General features: G+C 52.2%; 1 protein-coding gene across 2 annotated transcripts in view; it reads left to right on the forward strand.

Annotated features, from left to right (window-relative positions):
• IGF2BP1 (insulin like growth factor 2 mRNA binding protein 1) overlaps nucleotides 1-24,425 on the forward strand; it is a 47,430-nt gene that overhangs the window by 13,696 nt on the left and 9,309 nt on the right. Inside the window, exons 3-12 of one of the 2 annotated variants that reach the window (XM_039227920.1) lie at nucleotides 12,552-12,600; nucleotides 13,134-13,185; nucleotides 15,532-15,595; nucleotides 17,382-17,663; nucleotides 18,558-18,692; nucleotides 19,511-19,633; nucleotides 20,706-20,841; nucleotides 22,124-22,246; nucleotides 22,532-22,651; nucleotides 23,407-23,481. In XM_039227920.1, coding sequence (XP_039083851.1) covers nucleotides 12,552-12,600; nucleotides 13,134-13,185; nucleotides 15,532-15,595; nucleotides 17,382-17,663; nucleotides 18,558-18,692; nucleotides 19,511-19,633; nucleotides 20,706-20,841; nucleotides 22,124-22,246; nucleotides 22,532-22,651; nucleotides 23,407-23,481 — 1,159 coding nt within the window. The remainder of the gene's footprint in view (nucleotides 1-12,551; nucleotides 12,601-13,133; nucleotides 13,186-15,531; nucleotides 15,596-17,381; nucleotides 17,664-18,557; nucleotides 18,693-19,510; nucleotides 19,634-20,705; nucleotides 20,842-22,123; nucleotides 22,247-22,531; nucleotides 22,652-23,406; nucleotides 23,482-24,425) is intronic. The other variant, XM_039227921.1, reaches the window with a different exon arrangement.

The raw sequence follows: 24,425 nt of genomic DNA on the forward strand, positions 1-24,425 counted from the left end.
TGTATAAGAGCCCAGACAGCATGGAGCCTGCTTGGAATTCTCTCTGTCCCTCTCTTTCTGTCCCTCCTCCTTTTTCTGCCCCTCCCCATCCCCCCTCCTGAAAAATATATATTAATATAAGAAATTGAATCTTACCTTGAGCTTTTGGGGGGGGAAAGAGCATAAGGTTAGCAAATCAAAAACATGCGCAATGTTAATTTCTCCCTGTTCTGAGCCTCTTTCTCACCCAGCTCTTGTATACCTGCTTTGCATTTTATTTTCCTCTCCCTGTGGGGATTTTCAGCCCATTTTCAGGGGCTGAAGAAAACAAAATTCTCCTCGTCTGGGCAGCTAAGGTGGGAAAGGGGAATTCTGCTCTCAGAATGAAAAGGACCCACGGAGAGGGATGTGAGCGGGACAAGAGTGGAGTGGACGACGACTTGCGTGGGGTCAGTTCAAGTATCAACTTTGGCTTGACATTTCCCCAGATTGGGAAACTTGGAATCTGGGGTCCGGATCATTTCCTGGCCCCCTTTACTTATCTTCTCCAGAAGCCCCATGAAATAAACTAGGTATTTTGAGTTCCAAGGGCCTCAATCCTTTGGCATTCTGGTAAGCACCAGCGCTCATCCCCCCCCCACCTTTGTTTGGGTTCCACCCGGAGAAAATGGGAGGCTGGGGGGGGAAGGGCAGGGCTTGAGATGCTTCTCCTCCCACCCCACCCCCCCTCCTCCTAGCAGGAAGGGACAAAGAGTTGACCTTTGTTACAAGCCTACAGAACCATAATTCATAGCTTCTGTATGTTTTTGAGGAGCGAGAACCCAGGTAGATTCTTTTCGCTGACCAGCACGAGCTGACTTCGTGGTATAGCGGACCTCGGTGGCTAAGGGACACCTTGAGTTAGTCACCTAACCTCTCTGAGCCTGGTTTTTTGGAACTGCAGAATGGAAAGGAAAAAAATCTTCGGCTTCTGTGGCGGGTTAGAGGCTCCAGTCAAACTCTTGCCGCTGTTCTAGGTTCCTAGGGGATGTGGGTGTAAAGGACTTGGTAAACCCTCCAGTACCTTGCAAATGGGAGTATTAATAAGATTATCATTAATCAATGACACCCCAAGAGGGCACACAAAGAAGGTCCTCCTCACCCAATGCCTTAGACTGTGTGTGTGTGTGTGTGTGTGGGGGCGGGGAAGGTAGGACTCTTCCGATTGTAACTTTTCCGAGGAGGCTCCAGGGACGCCCCGGAAAGGGGGTCTTTTTTTCCTCCGGGCCCTACGGCCCCCAGCCTGGCCCGCGCGGCCCACTCCCACTCCCGGGCCTCAGTTCCTGCCTTCTCGGTGGGAGGCCTGCCTGGCCTGGGCCTGCCTCCTCCCGCAGCCCGGCCGAGGTCTCTAAGGAATGCCGCCTCCCGGGCCATTTTCTCCCCTCCAGCTCCTGCGGCCCCACTTCCAGCCCCCTCCCGGCCCCCTACCCCCAACCGGTTCCCACTTAAATGCTTGCAGGCCTGTTTGCAGGCGGGAAGCCCCCTCCCCCACAGGACCACCTCAGTCACAGCCCTGACCACAGGGAGGTCGGGTCTGGATTTACTAAAGGACCCCGGAGGGGGAGCCTGCCCCTCGCTGGCTGCCTGGCTCGCTCATGGGGTCGGGTTTCGGCCGGTGGCTCTGGAGGGAGAGAGAGAGAGAGAGAGAAAAAGAGAGAGAGACACACAGACACACATACACAAAGGGCAAAGTCCCGTCCCCACCCCCACCCGGCAGCCCGGGGGCGCTTGTCCCCTCCCCCTGCGGGCCCCGCCGGGGAGCCGAGGGCCCCCGGCCCCCCTTGGGCCCGGCGGGCGCCGGGCCCCGGGCCGCTCCCAGCGAGTCGGGGTACCGAGGGGGGTTCGGGCGGCAGAACAGACTGCCGTGCCTGCGACCGAGCGTGGGGGGGGGCGGGGCCGGGGGGCATCGCCTGCCCCCTCCCTGAGCTCCGCCGACGCGGCCCACCCAGCGGCTGGGGCGGGCGGCGGCTTTCCCGGGCGAGGTGAGCGGCTGGGGGAAGGGGCCGCCCGCGTGGGGCGCAGGCCCGGCGACGCCAGCGCGGCCGCTCAGCTGCTCCGGCCTTCTCAGTTGCCCGTTCCCCAGGGCTCCCCTCCTCCCCCCAGCTGCTGCCAGCCCTCCCCCACCCTCAGCTGCTGCCGCCCTTCCCAGGCACCTCTTTCTCCTCCTTTGCCCTGCCTGTCCCCGCTCTCCGCGGCCCTCCTCGGGGCGGCGGAGGGCCCCGCTGGCCACCCTGGGGCTCCTGGCATGGCCGAGACCTTGCCGGCTGCACCATCTTGGACCGTGTTGGTGGGACACGCGGCCCAAGCCTTCTCCCCCTGGGCTGGGGGAGGAAGCGCCGGCGGAAGGGCATCCAGCTGCCCCGCCTCGAGGCAGGGCCGAGGCCGAGGACAGTTGTTCTGATGAACCGTTCACCCCAGCAGACACCAGCGCCCTGAAGTTTCCCACTACCAACAGCAGGTCTCGGCCGGCAGGCAGCCGGAGGGAATCCGTCTAGGGCTTAGCCTCGAGCAGGAGGGACACAGCACAACCCGGGCTTCTTCCCACTAATAGGATGGTCGATGATCATTTTTTGAAAACGTATACTGGGATGCATTCCCATCCTTTCGCAGGGAACACTAATGATCCCAGGAACTGTGCTCCGTACCATAGGGTCTTTTCCTGGGGCTGGAATGGAGCTGCTGGAGACGGATTTCTCTTGAGGCTGGTCTAGTTTCCTTTTTCCTTGCTTCTGAGGGCTCCACCGCCAAATCCTGTCTTGCACTAGGCTCTCCGGGTTTGCTGTTCCCTACGGAGGAGAGAGCCTCGGCCTCTCTCCATTTCCGAGGCATGCCCCATGGTGCTTTTGCCAAGCGCCAGCTCTGGCCTCAGCCAGGTCTCTGGGTCCCGGAGTGCCAGACCTTTTGGCTCTTAAGCTTTCTGGAGAATTGCTGAGATCCCCACCGGAGGGGGAGTGGGGGGAGAGAGTTCAACCAACCTCTCTCCTGCGGTCGGGGCAGGAAATAAGTCTTTCTAGCCCTCCCTCTGCCTTTCCCTCTCAGAGCATGGTAGCCTCCCCCCACCTGCAGAGAAGATGCTGGAAAGATCTCCCTGCTAGCCTGAGGAGGATGGTGAACGATGTCCGGAACCATTCCTTCCTTAAAAAAATTTTTTTTAACATTTATTTATTTTTGAGGGACGGAGAGACAAAGGGCAAGCTAGGGAGGGGCAGAGAGAGAGAGAGAGTCACAGAATCTGAAGCAGGTTCCAGGCTCTGAGCTGTCAGCACAGAACCCTATACGGGGCTCGAACCCACGAACTGTGAGATCATGACCTGAGCCGAAGTCGGACGCTTAATCAACTGAGCCACCCAGATGCCCCCACAACAGTTCGTTTCTTACCTCGTAGCATCACTATCTCCAGCAGGAAGCCTGTACTGCTCACGTGGGGTCTCACCTCTTTATCATTTGTCCCCACGCGTTAGGTTTATTCTGAAGGCGGCTTCTGCCCACCTCCCCCATTCCCAGATTCCCCTTCCTCGCACTTAGGAGCATAGATAGAGCTTGTTCGGTTCCCTCTAGGAACCACTCAGGTGAAAGACAACAATTCTCAGCAGAGAGCAAGGTGGTGGGAGGGAGAGGCAGTTGGCCCGGGCAGACTTGAAATTTGTCTGGAAAGAGCTCCTCTGTCTCAGAGCTTCTGTTTTGGCTTCCTCTGGTGCTGCCCAGATGGGCAAGAAAAAAAAAAAAGCAAAACGTGGGCTGTCTTGTCAAACCATTTATTTCCAAGATGAGTGAGTTGAGCGAAGTATTCATCGCAGAGGTTTGCTTGCTAACACCAGTTAACGCCTTCACTGCGCCGTGTCTCACCTTCGCTGCCTTGCCTGTCCCTAGACGGACGTGAAAGTTTGCAAGGATTTTTGGTGACTGTCCTTTCACACTGCTAGCATTTCTCTGACAGCCATCCAGCCGTATTATAGTATAGTTAGCTCTTCTGTGAGTTAAACCCTGTGCCCAAATTAGAGCCGCATGCAGTAAAAGCCAGTTGGCACGCACTTAGCCATACAGAATATGGGCATTTTTCCTGCTGCTGACATGGGGGCTTTACAAGCTTCTGCTCTGTTAACACTCCTTGTCAGAGAGAAAGCAGCAAGCTTTGGTGAGATGAGCACACGCCAGCCTTGGGAGGAGACCCGAGTTCTAGTTCTACCTTAGAGCTGCCAAGTCTCTTGTCCTTTTTGCTGAGCCTCCGTTTCTCCAACTGTCAATTGAAAGTGACTTGTTGAGGACCCGCTCAGGCTTGAGGGGCTTATACTTGTCTCCTGCTCAGTGTATGAATCTGATTTCGTTTAACAGGAACTTCTTAGTGTTGGGTTCGTGTATGTGTATGTGTGTGTGTGTGTCTCCTTAGTCACATAAGAAGCCTCGCGATCCCCACCCCACCTCCCGCCGCTCTTCTCTGCCTTCACGTAGGCCAGGAGCATATTAAACATAGTACAGAGCCTTCCAAAGGAGAGGGGTATGTGGTCCATCCCAGAGTCGCTTCTGGAGTTTCGCTTTTCCTTTCTGCTTGTCTCCAGCATTAGCGCAGGAGTCAGAGCACATGTGGGACAGTACATGTGTGCTACATTTTTAAACGTCATGTTCACACTGGGGCGCCTGGGCGGCTCACTCGGTTAGGCGGCTGACTCTTGGTTTCCGCTTGATTTCCACGCAGGTCATGATCTCAGTGGTTTGTGAGTTCGAACCCTGCAATCGGGCTCCGTGCTGACAGTGCAGAGCCTACTTGAGATTCTGTCTCCCTCTCCTCTCTCTCTCTGCCCCTCCCCTGCTCACTCTTTCTCTCTCTCAAAATAAATAAACACTTTTTAAAAAGACCACGTTCCCAGAACCCAGTGCTGTCCCTGCCTTCCCCCCTCCCTTGCCCCGGCATTCACCTGCGTGGTGGCATCTTTCCTGCCTAGTCTTGTCTTTCAGTAGGTTCATATTTTCCTTTGCAGCCCCTACCCTGCCCACCAACCCACCTGACAGCCCGCCTGTCTGGCTGCCCTGCCTCTGGACCAGCCTGGCACGGAGCCCTGGGCATGGTGCCAGCTCCTCCTCCCCTCCAGCCCCGCCCCCTTTCTCAGCTACTGCCATGCCTGGAGCGTGCCAGGTCCGCCCCCTTCAGAGGCTTTCCTGGACAATTATTTTCTTCACCTCTCCACCCTCTAGGGAGAAGGAGGCAGGCTGGGGAGGAAGGGCTGGGTCAGTGGTGATCTTATGGAAAAGGCAGAGGTTGGCACTTTGGGACATCTTTTATGTGTGACTTCCAGCTGGGGGAATCTGGGAGGAGAGCCAGCTTTGGGAGGGTGCTTCTACTCCAGCCTTAGCCACAGGGCACTCTCTTGTCAGAGAAGTCCACGGCATCACCCATGTCTAAAGTGGTCCTGCGAATGGGACGCGCCTCAGTGGCTCAGTCGGTTAAGCATTTGACTTTGGCTCAGGTCACACAGTTTGTGAGTTCGAGCCCCACATCAGGCTCTGTGCTGACAGCCCAGAGCCTGGAGCCTGCCCCCCCCCCCCCCCCCCCCCCCCCCCCCACCGTTCCTGCTTACACTCTCTCTTTCAAACATAAATCAACATTAAAAAAATAAAGGGATCCAGTGGACAGCCTCCCTCTCCTCTCCAGTTAGCCCTGTCTGTTCCTTCCTCTCATCCCCAACCAAATGGGGTCCCCTACTGAACTGTCAGCTCCCTGAGCACAGGAGGCTTGCCTGTCTTCTGTCACATTAGCTCTACACTGTAGCACAGTGCCCAGCCTTATACAGTAGGAATGCAACGAGAGCCACGTATGTAAATTTCTTTCTTTCTTTCTTTCTTTCTTTCTTTCTTTCTTTCTTTCTTTCTTTCTTTCTTTCTTTCTTTCTTTCTTTCTTTCTTCTTTTGGCTTAGGTTCTTTTTAATTTTTGAAATTTCCTAGGACCCATGTCAGAAAAGAGTGAAAATAAGGAAAAAAGATTAATTCTAAAATGAATTGAAAAGTTCAAAATATTATTATTTTTAAAGTTGGTTTATGTTTTGAGAGCGAGAATCCCAAGCAGGCTCTGCACTGTCAGCACAGAGCCCGACTTGAGGCTTGATCTCACGAACCTTGAGATCATGACCTGAGCTGAAATCAAGAGTCAGGACGCTTAACCAACTGAATCACCTCGGTGCTCCCGGAAAATTCAGAGTTATTATCCATTCGACATGAAATCAACGTAATAAGGAGGTCTTTATTTTGGGGGGTGGGGTACAAAGTCATAAAGAATCTGGGGCGTATTTAATATGTAGAGCCTACTACAAGTCAGATGCTAGTGAGGTTTCACAGGGAACCTTTGATCTGTACTTAGATTTCAGAAATTTTACGGAGGAAAAGTTAAATTATATAAATACGGAACACAAGGAAATTCCGTTCCTCAGTTGCAGTAGCCACATTTCATTTGCTCCAAAGCCACACGTGACCAGTGGCTACTGTGGTGTGGACAGCCCGGGCCCGGCGCATGATAGGTGCCACGAATTCTATGGAGTAAATGCCTGTAGCACTTGGACTACAGAAACCTTGAGGCAGGTCATGGTAGCGAGTTTTTCTTGCCTGCCTTTTAGGCTTGAGCGAGCATGATGTGTCTGGAGGTTTGTAACATCTTTGTGGCTCGCTCTTGCCCAGCGTGCCAGTGATCACTTGAACCCCACCCCCAGCCAAGCTTATTTTCTAATTGCCTTTGGTTAGTTTCTTGCCAGCTTTTTTGAGGAGTTGCCTGTAGGCTTGAGTGAAGATTTGGACATCATCGGGAAGAGTTCAGTGTGTAGATGTGTGGAAGGATGTCGGAATTTGGGGCGTATGGATGGATCCCGAAGCTCTCACCAACTCCTAAAACCTTGAAACTGCATGCAGAATGTTGGGCGTTTTTCTGGTGTAGAGTCTTCTTCACTTTTATCACATTCCTTAATGGAAACCAAGTCTCCAAAAAGGCAGGAGGGGCATCTTAAGAACCGCTTACTTGAGATCATCAGGACATAGAAAATTCCTCTGATTAAGAAAGCCTTTCCTGGAGGTAGACCGGGTTGATCCATGTCTGGGACCATGAGACCCTGTAAAAAGGCTAATCCTGACCCTTGTTTCCCAGAAGTGAGAAACTGAGGTCCTGAGAGTTGAGGTTTGACTTGCCCAAGGCCACATAGCCTGCTAGTCTGAAAACTGTGGCCCCGGGGAGGGGTGGAGGTGAAGGATCTAATCTGGAAATCCCAGTTTAATCCTGGTTCCCTGCAGAGATGAAAGTCCAGGTTTGACTTTTGATAAGGGGCCTGAAGCTGGACAAGATTTCCAAAACCTGTTGCTGCTCCTCCCCCCCCCCCCCACTGGTTGACCCCACCCTGGTTTAAAGGAGCTCCTCCTCCTAGAGAGGGGTGAGGTCATCTGCTTGATGGAAGATGGCACCTTCTCCTGGAGCTGTGGGGGTGGAAAGACTAGAACTCTCCCTGGGGTGGTTTTTAGCCTTTCTCCAGGAGGCCTTTCTCCAGGAGGCTTGGAGTCCTTCCTTGTACCGAGTGTGCAGTCAGCCCTGTAGGGAGGCCCCATTCTGGAGAGGGCATGTTTCTGCACCTGCTTCTCTCAGCACTGGACCCCAGGCCCATGTCCCCTCTCTGTCCCCTGCCCCCTCTCTGTCCCCTGCAGGCTCATCACCAAGGCTTGCGTTCTTGCTAATACAGACACCAACTGGAAAACCTCCTTAGTTAGATCCATTAATTTGGAACTTACTGTGGCTTTAAAACTGGGTGAGCAAGAATCATTTAAAAAAAAACAACAGTTTTCATGATGAAAAACAAATACAAACAAACAAGTAGGAAGGATGACATAATAAACCTCCCGTGTACGCATCACCTAGTTTTAAAAATTACCAACTCACGGGAGGGCCTGGGTGGCTCAGTTGGTTAAGCATCTGATTCTTCAATGTCAGCTCAGGTCAGGATCTCATGGTTCATGAGATTTTGCCCTGGCGTCGGGCTCTGTGCTGACAGCGCAGAGTCTGCCTTGGATTTTCCCTCTTCCTCTCTCAAAGAAAAAAGAAAAAAAAAAACCTACCAACTCCTATGCAATCAGTATTTTTCTTCCCCTCCCTGATTATTTTGAAACAAATTCTAGACACCCTATTTTATCTATAACGGTCCTTTTCTTAAAATACAAGGCCTTGTGGGGCGCCTGGGTGGCTCAGTCGGTTGAGCATCCGACTTTCACTTAGGTCATGATCTCACGGTTCGTGGGTTCAAGCCCCGCGTCCGGCTCTGTGCTGACTGCCAGCTCAGAGCCTGAAGCCTATTTCAGAGTCTGTGTCTCCCTCTCTTCTCTGACCCTCCCCTGCTCACGCTGTCTCTCTCTCTCTCCCCTAGAAATAAATAAAAATATTAAAAAAAAAAATACAAGGCCTTGTAAAATCACTGGTTCATAATAATGTTATCAGATACCTAGCCAGTGTTGAGAATGTGATAGAAGCACTTCACCCACTTAGGGAAATACGTTGCTGGGGAAAGTTACTAAGAAATTACGGGAGGAATGGTTTGATTTATTGGAGAGCAGCACCCATTTAGCCAGACCCATCGTTCACTCTGTTGTATGAATTCTGAATATTGTCAATTTGTCCTTCGGTCTAACTTGACTATATTTTGGCAAAGGCTTCTTGTTCCTTTTGTTCCATCAAAACAGGAGCGCAGGGCCCAGTGCACCAAGCCTGGAATCAGACAGGTTTTGAGTTCAAAGCCTGACTTTGTGTGACTTGGCCTAGAGTCTAGCTCAGTCTCCCGTTCTCCGGGCCCTAGTCTGTAAAAGGGAGCCATGGACCCCACCATCATGGGCAAGGGGAGTCTTCTGGCCAGCGCTGACTCTGAACTTGATCTTTTTAAAGTATTTCTCAAGTGTTAGGCCCTTCCCTAACTGACCTGTTTTCCATCCCCATCTAAGCCAGTGACACTTCTCTGAAAAGGTGACAGGGACTGGAACTTCCTTCCTGGGGAGAGCTCTCCGAACCGCATCCCTTTCCGGGTATCCAGCTCCTGTGCTTCCTGAAAGTCTTGGTTTGCTGTTTAACTCCTTCTGCTGTTGAATGGGTGCTCTCTCCCTCTGTTCTCTCCTGGGGGGGTGGGGTCTCCCCAGGGATAGGGGATAGAAGGCTCTGGGCCTTCACCACCCCCCAGGTCCCATTAGAGAAGTAGTTGCCCAGTGGTTGCTCTGTACTGGCAGCTGCCCCAGGGCTTGGTAACTGCCCTTCAGAGCAGGGCAGGCAAAGAGGTCAGAAGCCACAGGGAGCTGGCACCCAGGGCAAGAATTAGGTGGGTGAAAACCATTGCTTTCATTGCCAAGAAGCATCACTCACCAGGTTTATCAGCTCCTGGGTGGATGCGTGGTAGCTCTTGTGCCTCTAGGCATTCTCTGGCCTTTTCTGAACAACAGATGTTGGGGTTTAGGCACTCTAGGCTCTGCCCAGGATCTAGAGCCCCATTGCCTGTAGGGTAAAGGCACTGCTCAGTCATAGCGGGAGCGGATACACTGGAAAGTGGAGTGGGTCCCTGGGCCACACCGCAGCCCTTTAGTTGACAAGGGAGGCAGGGGAAAGGGATTTGGGAGGGGGGGTTCCCATGATCTCCCCAGCGCTGAATATTTATAGCTGTTACCATCATATCATCACATCGAGTGCTGCTTGTCAGCCCTCCCTGCCTGCCTCCCCCGATCCTCGTCCGGACCCCTGACGACCTGGGTAGGAACTTCAGCACGCACTCCACGCCAGGTGCCCCGATTCACGTGCCTTACCGCTTCCAGCCCTCACAAAAGCTGTGTCGATTTCCACAGGAGGAAACTAAGGCACAGAGCAACGAAGTACCCCACCCAGTGCTCTTAGCTTACATTTGGACCCCCCCCCCCCAGCCCTCAGCACACACAGTGCCCCGGCCCAGCTTGTGTCGAGCCTCCGTAGTCTGAGAGTTAAGCAGGGGTCTTAGGAAGGGAGTACTGGGTACAGTTCCCAACATTGCCCCATGTGCTGTGGGCCTGAAAGAAATTAGGTAGCACCATAAGTAATAGAAACCAGGCCAAGGGCTTAAAAGACAAAGGGCCTTCGTGGCTTCTGTTGTGTTTTTATCAGGGTTGGGGGCTTTGCTGAAAGGAGGCTTGGAGGCCTGAAGGAGCCTGGCTTGGCTTCCCAGGATTGGGTGTGTGTGTCCTGCAGGGGTGGGGGCTTCTCTGTCATTGGGGGTGGGAGAGGGCTGCCAGGAGGCCTTTTCTGTCATTGGTTGTGTGGCCCTGCCCTCCCACCCCCTCCTTCTCCTGGAACATTCCAGACATTCCAGACTGCCATTGCTTTCAGGATATGGATTAAAATCCCAAACTGAGATTTGATTTCCTCACCTCATCCCCTCCCCAACCCTTCACTACCCTGAAAAGAAAACCCCCCCGAAACTGGGAAACTGGGAGTTCGAAGGAGGAGGGGAGGGTACTGTTGCCTTTGGACCGGAGATTACACTCCGGGACCATCTTGAAAGAGCCATCTTCAAACCGAGCCCCTGTCCAGGGGCTGCTTTAACCCCTTACAGGTTTGAACTCCCTGGCAGGCGGCCCCTACACCTCTTCCATCCGGAAGAGTTTGTTAGGGCCTCCTCCTTCCACTTGAGTAACTGCTGTCTTTGGCCTCAAGCTAGACCAGTTGTCCTCAGGCTTTGTGGAATAGTGTGACCATCTCTCAGTCTTCCAACGGTTGGACTTATGTTTTGTGAGGGCTCTTGAGTTTTCTCTGCCCGTTTGGGCACGACATGAGTGTTGTATGGGCCATCCCTCCCAGGGTCAGACGCCATGGGGCTCCCTCTTTTTTGCCTATGGAATGAAATCAAAGAAGGTGGCTTGGTATGGGGATCTGAGGACCCAAGGAACTGGACTTATTTTTTATCCTACTCTTTTGTCCTGCACTTTTATCTGACTTTAGGTCAGATTCACGAACCAGTCAATGAAGAGAGCCATATACATAGCCTCTCAACACCTATTCTAAAGTTATTTCGTCCCAGGGAGAGGTTCTCTTAGCGTATTTCATCAATACTTCATATGCTCAGAGCTGCACAGCTAGAAGGTATCAGAGAGACCCTTTGGTTTCCATTTTGCAGCTGAAGACACTTGAGGTCACACAGATGGAATGAGTGAGCTGGCTCAGGACAGAGCCAAGAGGGAAGCATTTCAGTTAGAGCTTAGTGTCCTTTCCCTCATTCCCAAGTATTTTCAACCCCCTCGCCCCAGCGCCCCCTCCAGCTTGGCAAGAGCTGACATGGGCTTTGTAAGAACACTGAGGCCTGAAATGTACTTGACTTATTAGTCAGATGAAGACCCGATCCAGGTAGTTTAAGAGCTAGAACTGGATTTTCTTGCTTCCCAGGCCAGTTGTCCCTCATGCCATTAGAATTTTTTGGACCTTGTCCCTGAACTAAGTTTGTGATCGAGGATGTATATGTGAAGACCAGATGACAATTGACCGATGAAGATCAAGTCAATTGAAGTGCCCTAAGCCCAGGGATTAGGGCATTGATTTGGGGGATGAGCAGTTAATTGCCCTAGGAGCTAGGAGTCAACCTTGAACCTAAAAGTCTTCCTGCGGTGGGTGGGGTGGGAGAAACGGACTACATTTTTAAGAGGTGTTTGAAAGCTGGGAGGGAGAGGGTGTAGTCATTTGGGAGGAGGGGACTTGGTGGTCATGATGGTGTGTTGCGTGTTAACCATTTTCACCTTAGTATTCCAGATGCCTCTGCTATTACACTTCTGAGTACTTGAAGCCCTTTGCGAAGCTCTAATGTTACTTACCTACTGGCTCCTAAAACCGCGTGAATAGGGATTATACCCCTTTTACAAAGAAAGGAAAGTGAGCCCCAAAGAGGTTAAATTTTAAGATCAGTGCTATTAAAAGTGGAATACAGATTTAAATCCATACCTGTATAAAAACCACTTGACTGCTCTCTTATCCTGTTGTAATTTGTTTGCGTGTATGTCTCCTCTAATAAATTGTGAGCACTTTGAGGCCAGGCACTTGGTTTTGCTTATCGCCAGCTCCCCAACATCTGGAGCCAAGTCCAGCATGAAGTAGGCAACGATTAAATGGGTATCAGATTAGTGACTGTTTTCTGTAGCAGCTTTGTATTCCTAGTGCCTGACACATAGTGGGAAGTAATCGATGGAAATAGATGGTTGCTGAAGAAAAGGATTGGGAACGCTTAAGTAGAGGGGTGGACACAGCAGATGTGATTTCTTTTTTAAAGGAATTCCATGGCCCTGGTGCTTAGGGCATCTGGTTTCAGGTTCCCTGTCTGCGGTAGCACTGGTCATTTACTCTCTAGAGTGAGGCACCCCTGCACCAGTTCTTCTTCCCAAAGGTTATCATTGTTGGATTCTCAGACTTTGGTGTTGAGCAGAAGGGAGGGAGATAAAGACTGGGGCAAGGATCAAACACTGCGGGGTCAGAGGCCCCAGACGCATCCGGGGCGGTCACTAATCCTGTTCCCTCTAATTTCAGGAGTCGGAAAATCCAGATTCGAAATATCCCACCCCAGCTTCGTTGGGAAGTAAGTGATTGGGGGAGACTCCGTGGGTGGGGTAGCAGAGACTGGAAGGAAAGCCCCGGTCCGTGTGAGTTGGCAGAGATGGCCAGGGAGGCTCGCTGGCAGTTGGGGGTAGGCTGGGGAGGCCATTGCTTAGGGACGTAGCTTGGGTCTCATCCTCAGCCTAGGACTATCAGTGTGAGACCTTTGGGCTTGGCCCTGTGATGAGACACATTATAGAGGGGGGAGGTGTTCCACAGGCCCCAAACTCCATGACAGCAGAAGTTGATTTAGGGACCTGGCAGCCCAAGTCTACTTCCAAAATGGCCCTTCAGTGCTTTTTTTGTGCTCTGGCACGTTTCTGTAAAGAGACCCCGAGAGGTCACCGCGAGTGTTGGTACCCTAGAAAGAGTAAGCTGAACAGGTGATAACATTCAGTCCCCACCTAAGGCTCTGCTTGTGCCGCTGTTGCTTCGGGGTGAGGGGTGTCCGGGGCTGGCCTTGTGACAGTTCCTGGGACGCTCAGAGTGCCCTTCCTCCTTTCTCTGTGCTCCTAGGTGCTGGATAGCCTGCTTGCTCAATATGGTACTGTGGAGAATTGCGAGCAAGGTAAGAGTGCAGAGGTGGTGGGTGGCAGGGAAGAGGGGAGTGGGGATGGGAATGGTTTGGGGGATCTGCTCTGCTTCATTTTCCACCACCAAATCTACCTTGACGTCCTGAAAGAAGACGGGCAGAATATGGCGTGAAGGGAGACAGACACGCCACAGGTGGGCTGTGGCCATGTTCTCCTGGCTTTGACTGTGGCCTTTATCCCTGGGACAGGTTTCTCCTGTTAATGAGCAAAGTTGCTCATTTCTAGCACGGTGTTCCTAGGCGCTTAGGGATCAAGCACAGTAGAAATAGATAGAGGTCCCGAGATGTCAGCAGTAGTTTAAGAATGGAAACTGTGCCCTCAGCCTGGGTAAGTCTGTAGCCCTTCAACTCTAAAAGCTTCATGATGCTCTGGGTTTGGCTGGAATCGTCCATCAACTGGTTGTCTCTTTTTAGAAGCTCTGATTCTCAGCTACATGTTTTGGGTCAATTAAAAAAGGCAGAGAATTTATTAATTGGCACATAGTGATGGGCAGGCATAGTCTTTCAAGAGTGGGCCCACAGCAGAAATAATAAGAAAGCAGCCTAGGTCATGGCCCATTTGGTATGATTGCTGAGAATTCTCTGTTGCTTAAGATTAGAACTGATTTTCAGAAGAAATGAGCTAAAATGTGGAGTGGTTTTAGCTGGGCATACAGTAGAGCTTGGCCATTAGAAAAGGTGATACGATTTGAGTTTGTAGATCTTTGAGAGATGTAAATCATCACCTCATGAAGATGTACATTTTCCTCTCAACTCCCTGTGGAATGGTACCAGCTAGAAATAGCACTAGATGAAAATATTTTTGCCAGTACCAAGGGCAAGTGCTCAGTCCTTCAAACTGGGTTCTCCTGATCTAATCCTGGAGCCTGCCTTTTCATCATAAATATTTGCCAGGACAGGACTGGACACACTGATAACCGTTGCCCTGTACTGCTCATGCGTGAGCCTAATGACGGAGTTACTCCTGGACAGATAGCAAGACTGAGCGCTGGCTTGGGGGGGCACATCGAGAGCCTCGCCAGGCAGCCCAGCAGGAGTCCACATGAGTTTAAATCTGACCGCAGCTCACCAGGGAGCGATATCACAAGCTGTATCAGGAAGGGACACCTGCCCCCTGGAGAGAACGGAATGGGAAATGGTTGACTTTGTTGGACAGGAGAGAGCGCCTTCTAGTGTCCTTTTTCTTCCTGTCTACTGTATTTAAAATCGTATCCTTTACCCCCACTTCCTTTACTCTGATTTCCAGTTCTCCATGGCATTTATCAATGTGTGATAATCCTGTAGAATTTGCTTATTGTCCTTCCTGCTGTCTGCTCCAGCTGGAACCTAAGCTCCAGGGACCAGAACTTTGCACTGACTTCCGTTTAATGGGAAAGATTATTCTTGGAGGATCCCCATCACCGTTATGGTGGGGGAGCTCTGCGGATGAAGGCCAGAGGGGTTGAAGAGTGGTCTGCATTGAGGATTTGTGGCCAAGGGACTTCTCAGCATGGTTCCGGGAGAGGCTTGGTTTTTGTCAGTGTCTTCCACCCCAAGGTGGCCCAGGAAACCCCAAATCAAAAGACAGTGATGCCCAAGACTGGGCATTTTATTGATTCAAAATGAGAAGTGTGTCCCCAGATTGCCTGGCCAGTCTCCCTTTGGAAAGACCTAGAGGTTTCATGATGAGAGCCTAGGACGTTGATGGGATTAATGGCAGGTGCCGCGAAGTCATGGTAGATTGCATGTGCATTTCCACTGTCAAGATTTTTGGAAATTGACTCCCCATCAGGTGCTCCTCTCAGCCCATTTAATTAGGTCAAGACGCGCTCGCGTTCAGTTTCCCTGTCCTTGAGGTTGCTCCGAAGTGGGTGGGAGTCTCTTCGCCGTGTTCTTACAGACCATGTCTTGGGGGGTGTTTGCTTATACAAATTGCTGATCTTAACTTCGTGGGTGTGGCCTTTTGACTAGTCTAACTTCTCAAGAGTAAATTTGTATTTGTCCCGCGCTGGGTGTGTGTGCCTGTAACTGCGCTCCTGCCGCCTAGCTGCTGCTGCTGGGTTGATCACACCGATTTGTTGCTCAGACTCTTTTTGGGCTGGGTAGGGGCATCAGAGGAAGACAAAGAAAGGAAAATGCAAAAAAGGTTCATTTCAGTTTTCTAGTTCTGGTGAGAGGGGCCCAACAGGGAAATATTTTTGCCTTGTGACTCAGGTATTTCCTTCTTACAACACTTGTGACTTCTTATAACCTGGAAAGATGAGCTTGTAAACACCTGGGGGTTCGTTGGTGGCATCTCCAGGTCTCCCTGCTCTAACCTTGGCCTCTGTTTTGCTCCCTCAGTGAACACGGAGAGTGAGACGGCAGTGGTGAATGTCACCTATTCCAACCGGGAACAGACCAGGCAGTGAGTGGGCCGCAACGTGGGGCAAGGAGGGTCTTTTGTGGGCTGTTGGGTGCCAGGTACCCCCGCTTCTACAGGGTTGGGGTCCTGGAAGGCACGAGTTCCTTCTTCGGTTCTATTATTGCGATAGCCAATCCCAGACTCTTGTCCTTTGGTTCAGGCATCTCAGAGGTTCAGAAACTCACCAGGGACTGATAGCAGATACATGGAAGGGAAGGGACCCAAAGACCTCCCAGGAAAGTTTGGCTTTGGCCCTGTCTCTCCTTGCCCTGGACCCACAGAGGCCCTTTGCCGTGTTGATGGTTCCATCTAGTGAGTGTCGGGCAGAACTGCGAGCTCTACATCTTCTGATGTAGTGGGGGCAGACATTTTATTGCAACGATGCCACAAGCCCAGTTTATGCTTTTTTGCAGGATCCTTTTGGCCTCGCCACACCCACAGTTTCTAGTTCCTTAAGCCCTTTGGTTGAGCAGTTACGCCGCTCACCCACTGGTACCAACACACTACATTTTGTGAAGTTACTCATTCATATCCGACCTGTTACGGGCCTTTTGCCACATTTTGCTTTTGATGGCTTTCTGGTTCCTGCCTCATGCTGCTTTCATCCTTGCGGTTTCCTCCAACCTAGCGATGACGTCGTCAAATCCCACTACTTCCTCAAATAACCATCCTCTTTTATTTTTTATTTTTTATAAAGTCATATTTATTTTTAAGTAATCCCTACATTCAGCGTGGGGCTTGAATTCACGACCCTGAGATCAAGAGTCACGTGCTCTTCCAGCTGAGCCAGTCAGGCGCCCCTAAATACTTTTTAAAGTCATTTCTCCTCCCAGTGAGGGGCTTGAACTCACGACCCTGAGATCAAGAGTTACCGACTGAGCCAGCCAGGAGCCCTGCCCCCAGTTTCCTTTGGGCTGGCTCTTGGACTCAGAATTTTCTGGAGGTCCCCTACTGCCCTGTGTGGCCAGTGTATGGTCGTTAGCCTGGCTTTAAAGGTCACATCGACACCCTCTCTTCCCGTTGTTGCCTTGTTGATATTTCTAACCTGTGCCACCCAGTGTGGGACTGGTTGGGGCATGGCTCACTGCACACTGTTCTTCACCCCTGGGTTGTAGACATTCCTGATATACTGCTTCTAAGTGGTAAGCACGGCATTGTGGCTCTTTTGTGTGTGTGTGTGGTATCGTGAAGTATGGAAGGTGCCAGACTCCGTAGGCATAAAATCAAGCCTCTTGTGTCATCCCGTTTTTATTAATTACATTTAGTCGCTATCAGGAATGACCTGTGATTCTCACATTAATCTTATGATTAAGATTATTTTTTTAAAAATTTTGTTTATTTTTTGAGACACAGAGAGATAGAGCATGAGTGTGGTGGTGGTGGGGGGAAGCAGAGAGAGAGGGAGATACAGAATCCGAAGCAGGCTCCAGGCTTCGAACTGTCAGCACGGAGCCCGATGCGGGGCTAGAACCCATGATCTGCGAGATAAATGACCTGAGCTGAAGTGGGATGCTTAACCGACTGAGACACTCAGGTGCCCCAGTTGAGATTATTATATGGCTGAAATTAAGAAGCCAATTGCAAACCACCTATTTAGGTTTCCCTTTGTCTTTAGCCATTTAGACTAGAAAGTTCTCTGAGGTGGAGGTTGGTAGGGTGAACAGGCGGTCATCTCCCTTGCTTTTCGTGTTTTCCAATTCGTAACCCAGTGTGCTTTACACATGTTGGGGGGGATTTGCTGTGGTTGGTGTGGGTTGGCATGACTGCGAGATTCTCCCTCTGTCCTCAGAGCCATTATGAAGCTGAATGGCCACCAGCTGGAGAACCACGCCTTGAAGGTCTCCTACATTCCCGACGAGCAGATAGCACAAGGCCCTGAGAACGGGCGCCGAGGAGGCTTTGGCTCCCGGGGTCAGCCCCGCCAGGGCTCCCCTGTGGCAGCAGGGGCCCCAGCCAAGCAGCAGCAAGTGGACATTCCCCTGCGGCTCCTGGTGCCCACCCAATATGTGGGCGCCATTATTGGCAAAGAGGGGGCCACCATCCGAAACATCACGAAACAGACCCAGTCCAAGTGAGTCTGGGCCACTGGGAGATGGAGTTGGGGGCTTTCTGGAAACACAGTGAGGAGCCTCAGTATTGATCCCGTAGGAGATATCTTGCCTGGGACATGTTCCCTTTCCTCTTCATTCAGGGGTCACTACTTCAGTCATGGCCTCCAGGGAAGGCACGGGCAGGCAGGGGGATTGAATAGGCCCGGGGTGGGCCATTTGGTGCCAGTGGCAGGGACACACAATCCTTCGTAAGAGGGGCTCTATAATTTCTTGTAGAAAAGGCTCATCAAGCAAACCCAGTCTTGGTGAGACAGCCTCTCTGGTGTCCTGTGGTTTTGATACTGCCTATTCGTGGCCACAGGGCCCGGCAGCCCGGCCAGAGTTGGTCCTCGGGAATAGGTCAGAATCCTGCCTAGTCCCATCCCCAAAGCTGCTCCTCTAAAATCTTTTTTAAGTTGTACTTTATTGTTTTCATTTGCATATAGTTGACTCTTCTAATCGTTGTGTCTGACCAGTGTACTCTGGAAAAGAACAGGTCACATGTCCATATTCTGTTCTGAATGCCTCCTTTATTATTTACTTTGGGACAGCACACCTTCCCTTTATAGTTGTTGCACGAGGAGAGTCCAGAACTTAAGGGGGGGGGGAAACGCAGCTTTAGAGCTGTGGGCTGATGTCCGCCAACCCTGTGTTCCTGTGCTGGATGCCACCCTTGTCCCCCACCATCCCCTGATTGAGCCATTCCGGAGCAGCGGGCTGCCTGGCTCGCCCTGGCCCTCTCTCTGCCCCTCCTCATTCTTGGGATGCGTTCCAAGAGCCCCTTCTGTACCTTTGACTGAGAAAAGGTGGCTTGAGTTTGAAGACTCCATGTTTCGCCAGGGACGCCTAACCACCTTTGACCTTGCCGTCCTCAGGATAGATGTACACAGGAAGGAGAACGCAGGCGCCGCGGAGAAGGCCATCAGCGTCCACTCCACACCTGAGGGCTGCTCCTCTGCATGTAAGATGATCTTGGAAATTATGCAGAAGGAAGCAAAGGACACCAAAACGTAAGGCTCTCACTCAGCGCCTCGTAACGAGGGGGTGCCACTTCCCCTGCCGCACTGCGAACTGTTAGCAAGAATGTGGGGATAAATAGATAAGATAAAAACTGGGAATCAGGGTCCTCTTTCCCACAAGTAACTCTGCGCATACACACTCTTGCCAATTCTGTACACTCACACGAGTGTTTGTACATGGGTGTGCTGGGCACGGATGTGTGTGTGTGCTATGTACCCACCTCATTCATTCTTTTTTAAATTGCATGGGATTCTGTAGGATGTGGTTATGTGAGTACACGGGTGGGTCGGTTTTAATATGCATATACCTGCAAAGGCATAGATGCTGTAAGGAGCACAGCCATCAATCTGGTCGTCCCTCTTCCCCTGGCACAGCCCATCCCCTGCTCCCACATTTCTGGAGCCCGCAGCAACCACCAATATGTTAGTTTTCGTTCATCTTTTATTTTTTATTTATTTTTTATTTTTTTTAAATTTTTTTAATGTTTTATTTATTTCTAGGAAGGGGGTGGGGGGAGGGTCAGAGAGAGAGGGAGTCACAGACTGAAACAGGCTCCAGGCTCCGAGCTGGCAGTCAGCACAGAGCCCGACGCGGGGCTTGAACCCACGAACCGCGAGATCATGACCTAAGCGAAAGTCGGACGCTTAACCGACTAAGCTACCCAGGCGCCCCTCGTTCATCTTTTAAAATGTAATTTTGTCCTGTGGTTTGTCCTGGAAACCCCATATCTTTGGTGGCGAGATGACCGAGGCCGAGTCTGAGCGTGGCCTGCCTTTTAAGGAACCCTTATCTGTCGCTTCTTCCCAAGGGCCGACGAGGTTCCCCTGAAGATCCTGGCCCATAATAACTTCGTGGGGCGTCTCATTGGCAAGGAAGGGCGCAACCTGAAGAAGGTGGAGCAGGACACAGAGACGAAAATCACCATCTCTTCGTAAGGCTCTCATTTACTTCTTTATGTAAAAATTTTTTTAATTTTGAAGAGAGAGCACGAGCAGGGGAGAGGGGCAGAGAGACATTTTTAAAACATTTTTTTAAATGTTTGTTTACTTTTGAGAGAGACAGCGTGAGCAAGGGAGGGTCAGAGAGAGAGGGAGACACAGAATCCAAAGCAGGGTCCAGGCACCTGAGCTGTCAGCACAGAGCCCGATACGGGGCTCGAAGAGTGAGATTACGACCTGAGCTGAAAAGTCATGTAGGCGCCCTGAGGGAGAATCTTATGTAGCCCCCGACCCTGGGATCATGACCCCAGCCCAAATCAAAGAGCCTCCCAGGCGCCCTTCATTTACCTCTTTATGAGCGGGATGCCCCGGGGGCTCGAGGGCAGCAGTAGTTATTTCCTTCCTGAGCCTCACTACGTGGCCCCTCGAGGTGGCTGTGGTTCCTGCCCATCAAAAAATAATGAGTGATGTGGCCAAGAGCATTTATCTCTGTGAGCGCCGGTGTTGTGAGAGTGCATCTCCTCAGTCCTCCGACCTGTGTCCCAGAGAAACCGCAGCCAGGAGCCAGGCTTCGGGGTGTCACACCCACCAGCCAGGTGGTGAGAAGGGGCCTGGCTCTGGTCCTTTTCTGAGGAAGGAGCGTGCGCTCTACCTGTGCAGCCCCCCCCCCCAGGAAACCCAAGTCAGGCAGCTTGATTAGGTCTTCGGCGAGTGCTGTGCCTCTTTTTATTTCGGACCTGCTCTGTTCCCAAAGAACAGGACATGGATTGCCTAGGACCACCGGGGGAACTTCCAGTCCTGAGCACCTTCCTTTCCTTGCCTTACCGGTGATGAAAAGCTGTCTGAGTGGCCTCACCCCACATCGAGGGGTTTCCCATTGGGTGTTTTCACCTCCCTGCACCTCGCTCCCGGCCCTGGTTATGGACCGATGGCCAGAGACAGGGAGCTATTTGCTGAAGGGGAAACTGCCTGCAGGAACGGCTTCTGTGGTTGGTGACCAGGCGGGTTCTAGTCCTGGTCCCCGCCTGTGGGTGGACGGGTGACGCGGCTCTGCTCTCCCACCAGGCTGCAGGACCTCACACTCTACAACCCCGAGAGGACCATCACCGTGAAGGGCGCCATCGAGAACTGCTGCAGGGCCGAACAGGAGATTATGAAGAAAGTTCGGGAGGCCTATGAGAACGACGTGGCCGCCATGAGTGTGAGTGCCACACGCCTCTTCTGCTCACCACTCCTCTGAGCCTGAGCCACAGAGGAAGGGGGTCTCCACGTGGGGTGGGCAGACCACGTGCTTTAGGACCTCTGTTCCTTGGGATCTTTTAAGTATAATTATTTGAGATTCTTTATCTGATTCCTGGGCCGTGGTCAGGTCTCCTGGGCCTCAAGGTCTGTGATCTTCCTGAATGGTTCGTGTTGATGTGTGTTTCAGTGAGCAGAGGGTCCATTGTTTTTGTCTGAGCAAAAAAAATTATAATGTTTGTATATCGAGAGAGAGAAGCAGAGAGGGGAAGGGGCAGAGGGAGAAGGAGACACAGAATCTGAAGCAGGCTCTAGGCTCCCGCTGTCAGCACAGAGCCCGACGCGGGTCTCAAACTCACGAACTGGGTAAGCATGACCTCAGTCGAAGTCAGATGTTCAACCTATTACTCAGGCAGGCATCCCTAAAAATTTTTTTAAGTTTATTATTTTTAGAGAGACGGTGGGAGTGGGAGAGGGGTAGAGAGAGAGGGAGACAAAGAATCCCAAGTAGGCTCCGTGCTGCTAGCGCAGAGCCCATCATCTGATTTTGTTTTTACAAGGGTGTATGATTTTTATTTTATTTTCCATTTAATTTTTTAAGGATAAATAGGCTTAAATTGTTTTTTAACGTTAATTTTTGAGACAGCACGAGCGGGGGAGGGGCGCAGAGCGAGGGACACATAGAATCCGAAGCAGGCTCCAGGCTCTGAGCTGTCAGCATGGAGCCCAATGCAGGGCTTGAACCCACGAACTGCGAGATCCGAGATCATGACCGGAGCTGAAGTTGGACTTCTAACTGACTGAGCCACCCAGGCGCCCTGGCCCCCCCCCCACCGCCCCCCGCTCCCAATTATCTGATTTTTAAAGGGAAGTGAGGATGGCGGGGAGCGGGAGATAAAGGCGAGTCCTGGAAGTTAACAGAGAACCGTCCTCCCTGTGCTTTCTTTGGGATATTCCAGTGCAGGGTTAGCGGTGTAAGCCTCCAGAGGTGGGACTGGGGTGGGGGTGCATCGGAGGCAGTGCTGGACTCTTGGGTGGCATGGCTGGTTCTTAGTCCAGGCGTGAAGTGCCCTCACTCACAAGCTCACGCTCTGAGTGTGTGTTATAACCAGAAGGGCAGGCAGGTTTTTGCCAGCAGAGCACCTGTTCTCCTGTGTTCCCCTCCTCCCCCCTCCTTGCCCTCTGGGCTCAGCCACGCCCCTGCAGGGGGAGCTGACCTCTTCCTCCTCGCCTTCCTTCCCCAGCTGCAGTCACACCTCATCCCCGGCCTGAACTTGGCGGCTGTGGGTCTTTTTCCAGCCTCATCCAGTGCGGTCCCGCCCCCGCCTAGCAGCGTCACTGGAGCGGCTCCCTACAGCTCCTTTATGGTAGGTGCCGGATCCCATCCCAGGGGACCCCTGGGCCCTTCCGTGGCCTCCCTTGGGGCCCAGCCCCACATGGGAGCCTAACACTAGGGGAATGATTTGCAGGGAGAGGGAGGGGAGGTTTGGGAGGCCCCTTTGTGCCAACTCCAGCCACCGGGGCCGTCCCTCGGATGCTGCTGGGGATGCCGGTGGCTGGTTTTTTTCCCCTTGACCCTTGCTGCGCGAGGGAGAGCCCAGGAGGGTGTAGCCACCCCCTCCCCGTGCTAATAACACACTGTGTTCCGGCAGCAGGCTCCAGAGCAGGAGATGGTGCAGGTGTTCATCCCCGCGCAGGCGGTGGGCGCCATCATCGGGAAGAAGGGACAGCACATCAAACAGCTCTCACGCTTCGCCAGCGCCTCCATTAAGGTGACCTGCTCTGTCCACCCCCAGGGCCCAGGAAGGCGGGGCGTTCCTTGCCTCCACCACCTCAGACCCTCTTTCCGGACGCCTCCATGTGGCTGCCCTTGAGTGGCCTCTTCCTCTGAGGGATCGCAGTCCCCTTTGCTTTTGCCCTTGCCCTTGCTTCTGGGCTTTGAGACTGCGGGGGTCGGGGCGGGGGTTGGGGAGCGGTACCCCAGCTGGGGAAGCACAGATTGACCTGGGTCCCAACCCCCCACCCCAACGCCACAGGCCTCAGCCTCCGTTTGCTCATGACTGTCATAACACTAGGGGACAATGAAGCCAAGGCCCTGGGTTCAGGGTGCCTGGTGCACAGTGGTTGCTGGAAATGATGGCCGGCTGTTCACCTTCCTTGGCCAGGGGCCCATGCAGAAAGAAGGGAGAATCTTACCTAGTGAAAAGAGTGGATGGATTTAACAAGCCTCATTCATCTGCGTCGTGGTCTTGGAGGAGCCCATCAGATGCAGTGACCCTCCCTGGGGAGGGCGGTCTGGTCGCCTTGTCTGTGCCCCACCCTCCCTGCAAGGGTGGACCATGGGGAGACCCTCCTAGAAACTGTCACCGGAACACACTCCCCACTGCCCTCATCACAGTTGGGTGGTTGCAGGGGCAGTGACCTTGGGATTCAGAGACTTTGTTCTGCCTCCTCTTACCCTCGAGAGTGCGTCGTGGAAGTGGGGTGGCGGGGGGCACCTCTTTGACCAGCTGGTTTTGTTTTGTAGATTGCTCCTCCTGAAACTCCTGACTCCAAAGTTCGTATGGTCATCATCACTGGACCCCCGGAAGCTCAATTTAAGGTTCTCATCTTCGTTCCTCCAAGCTTGGCGCAGGACTTGAGGCTGGGCGGGAGTGCAAGTTGGCACAGTACTCTTAAAAAAAAAGATAATTTTTTAAAATTTTTAAACGTTTTTTATTTATTATTGAGAGAGAGAGACAGAGACAGCATGAGCATGGGGTGGGCAGAGAGAGGCTCCAGGTTCCAGGCTTGGAGCTGTCAGCAGAGCCCAACGCGGGGATCGAACTCACAAACCATGAGATCATGACCTGAGCAAAGTTGGAGACTTAAACCGACTGAGCCACCCAGGAGCCCCATAAAACCAATCCGTTCCTTTAATTTTTTTTCAAATTATCATTTTTAAATGTTTTTATTTATTTTTTGAGAGAGAGAGTGTGACGGGGGGAGAGGGAGAGAGGGAGACACAGCCGCTGAAGCCGGCTCCAGACTCCGAGCCTGATGCGGGGCTTGAACTCGATAACCGTAAGATCACAACCTGAGCTGAAGCCAGACGCTTCACCGACTGAGCCACCCAGGCACCCTGATTTCTTTGAGTAACCTTTATACCCAGTGCGGGGCTTGAACTCAACGACTCTGAGATTAAGTGTCTCCACAGGATAAACCATTGCAGTGCGACTCTCAATTTGGCATCACACTCAGTTTCTGTGGACTTTCTGTTTCCTTCTTCATGTCTGAAGGTTTACAGGAACACGGGCCAGAAGGAAGCCCTCGGGCTTCTTTCTCGTGCTCTGCCTTAGTTACCTAGGAAGATCCTTGATGCCACATTCCCTTCTTACCTTTTGTGTCCAACACCAGCTGCCTGAACTTCTGGTCACATGACCCAAGAGCTAACAGGGAGCACATCCCGACCTAGGCAGGGGTGGAGGATGAGACAGAGTCTGTGGCCTGTGGGGAGTGTCCCGTGGCCTAAAGTGTCCTTTAGGGCCTTGTTCAAGTAAATGGGAT

This window comes from Hyaena hyaena, unplaced genomic scaffold (genome assembly GCF_003009895.1).
Source record: "Hyaena hyaena isolate Hyena2069 unplaced genomic scaffold, ASM300989v1 scaffold_29, whole genome shotgun sequence".
In the NCBI taxonomy this organism is placed as follows: Eukaryota; Metazoa; Chordata; class Mammalia; order Carnivora; family Hyaenidae; genus Hyaena; species Hyaena hyaena.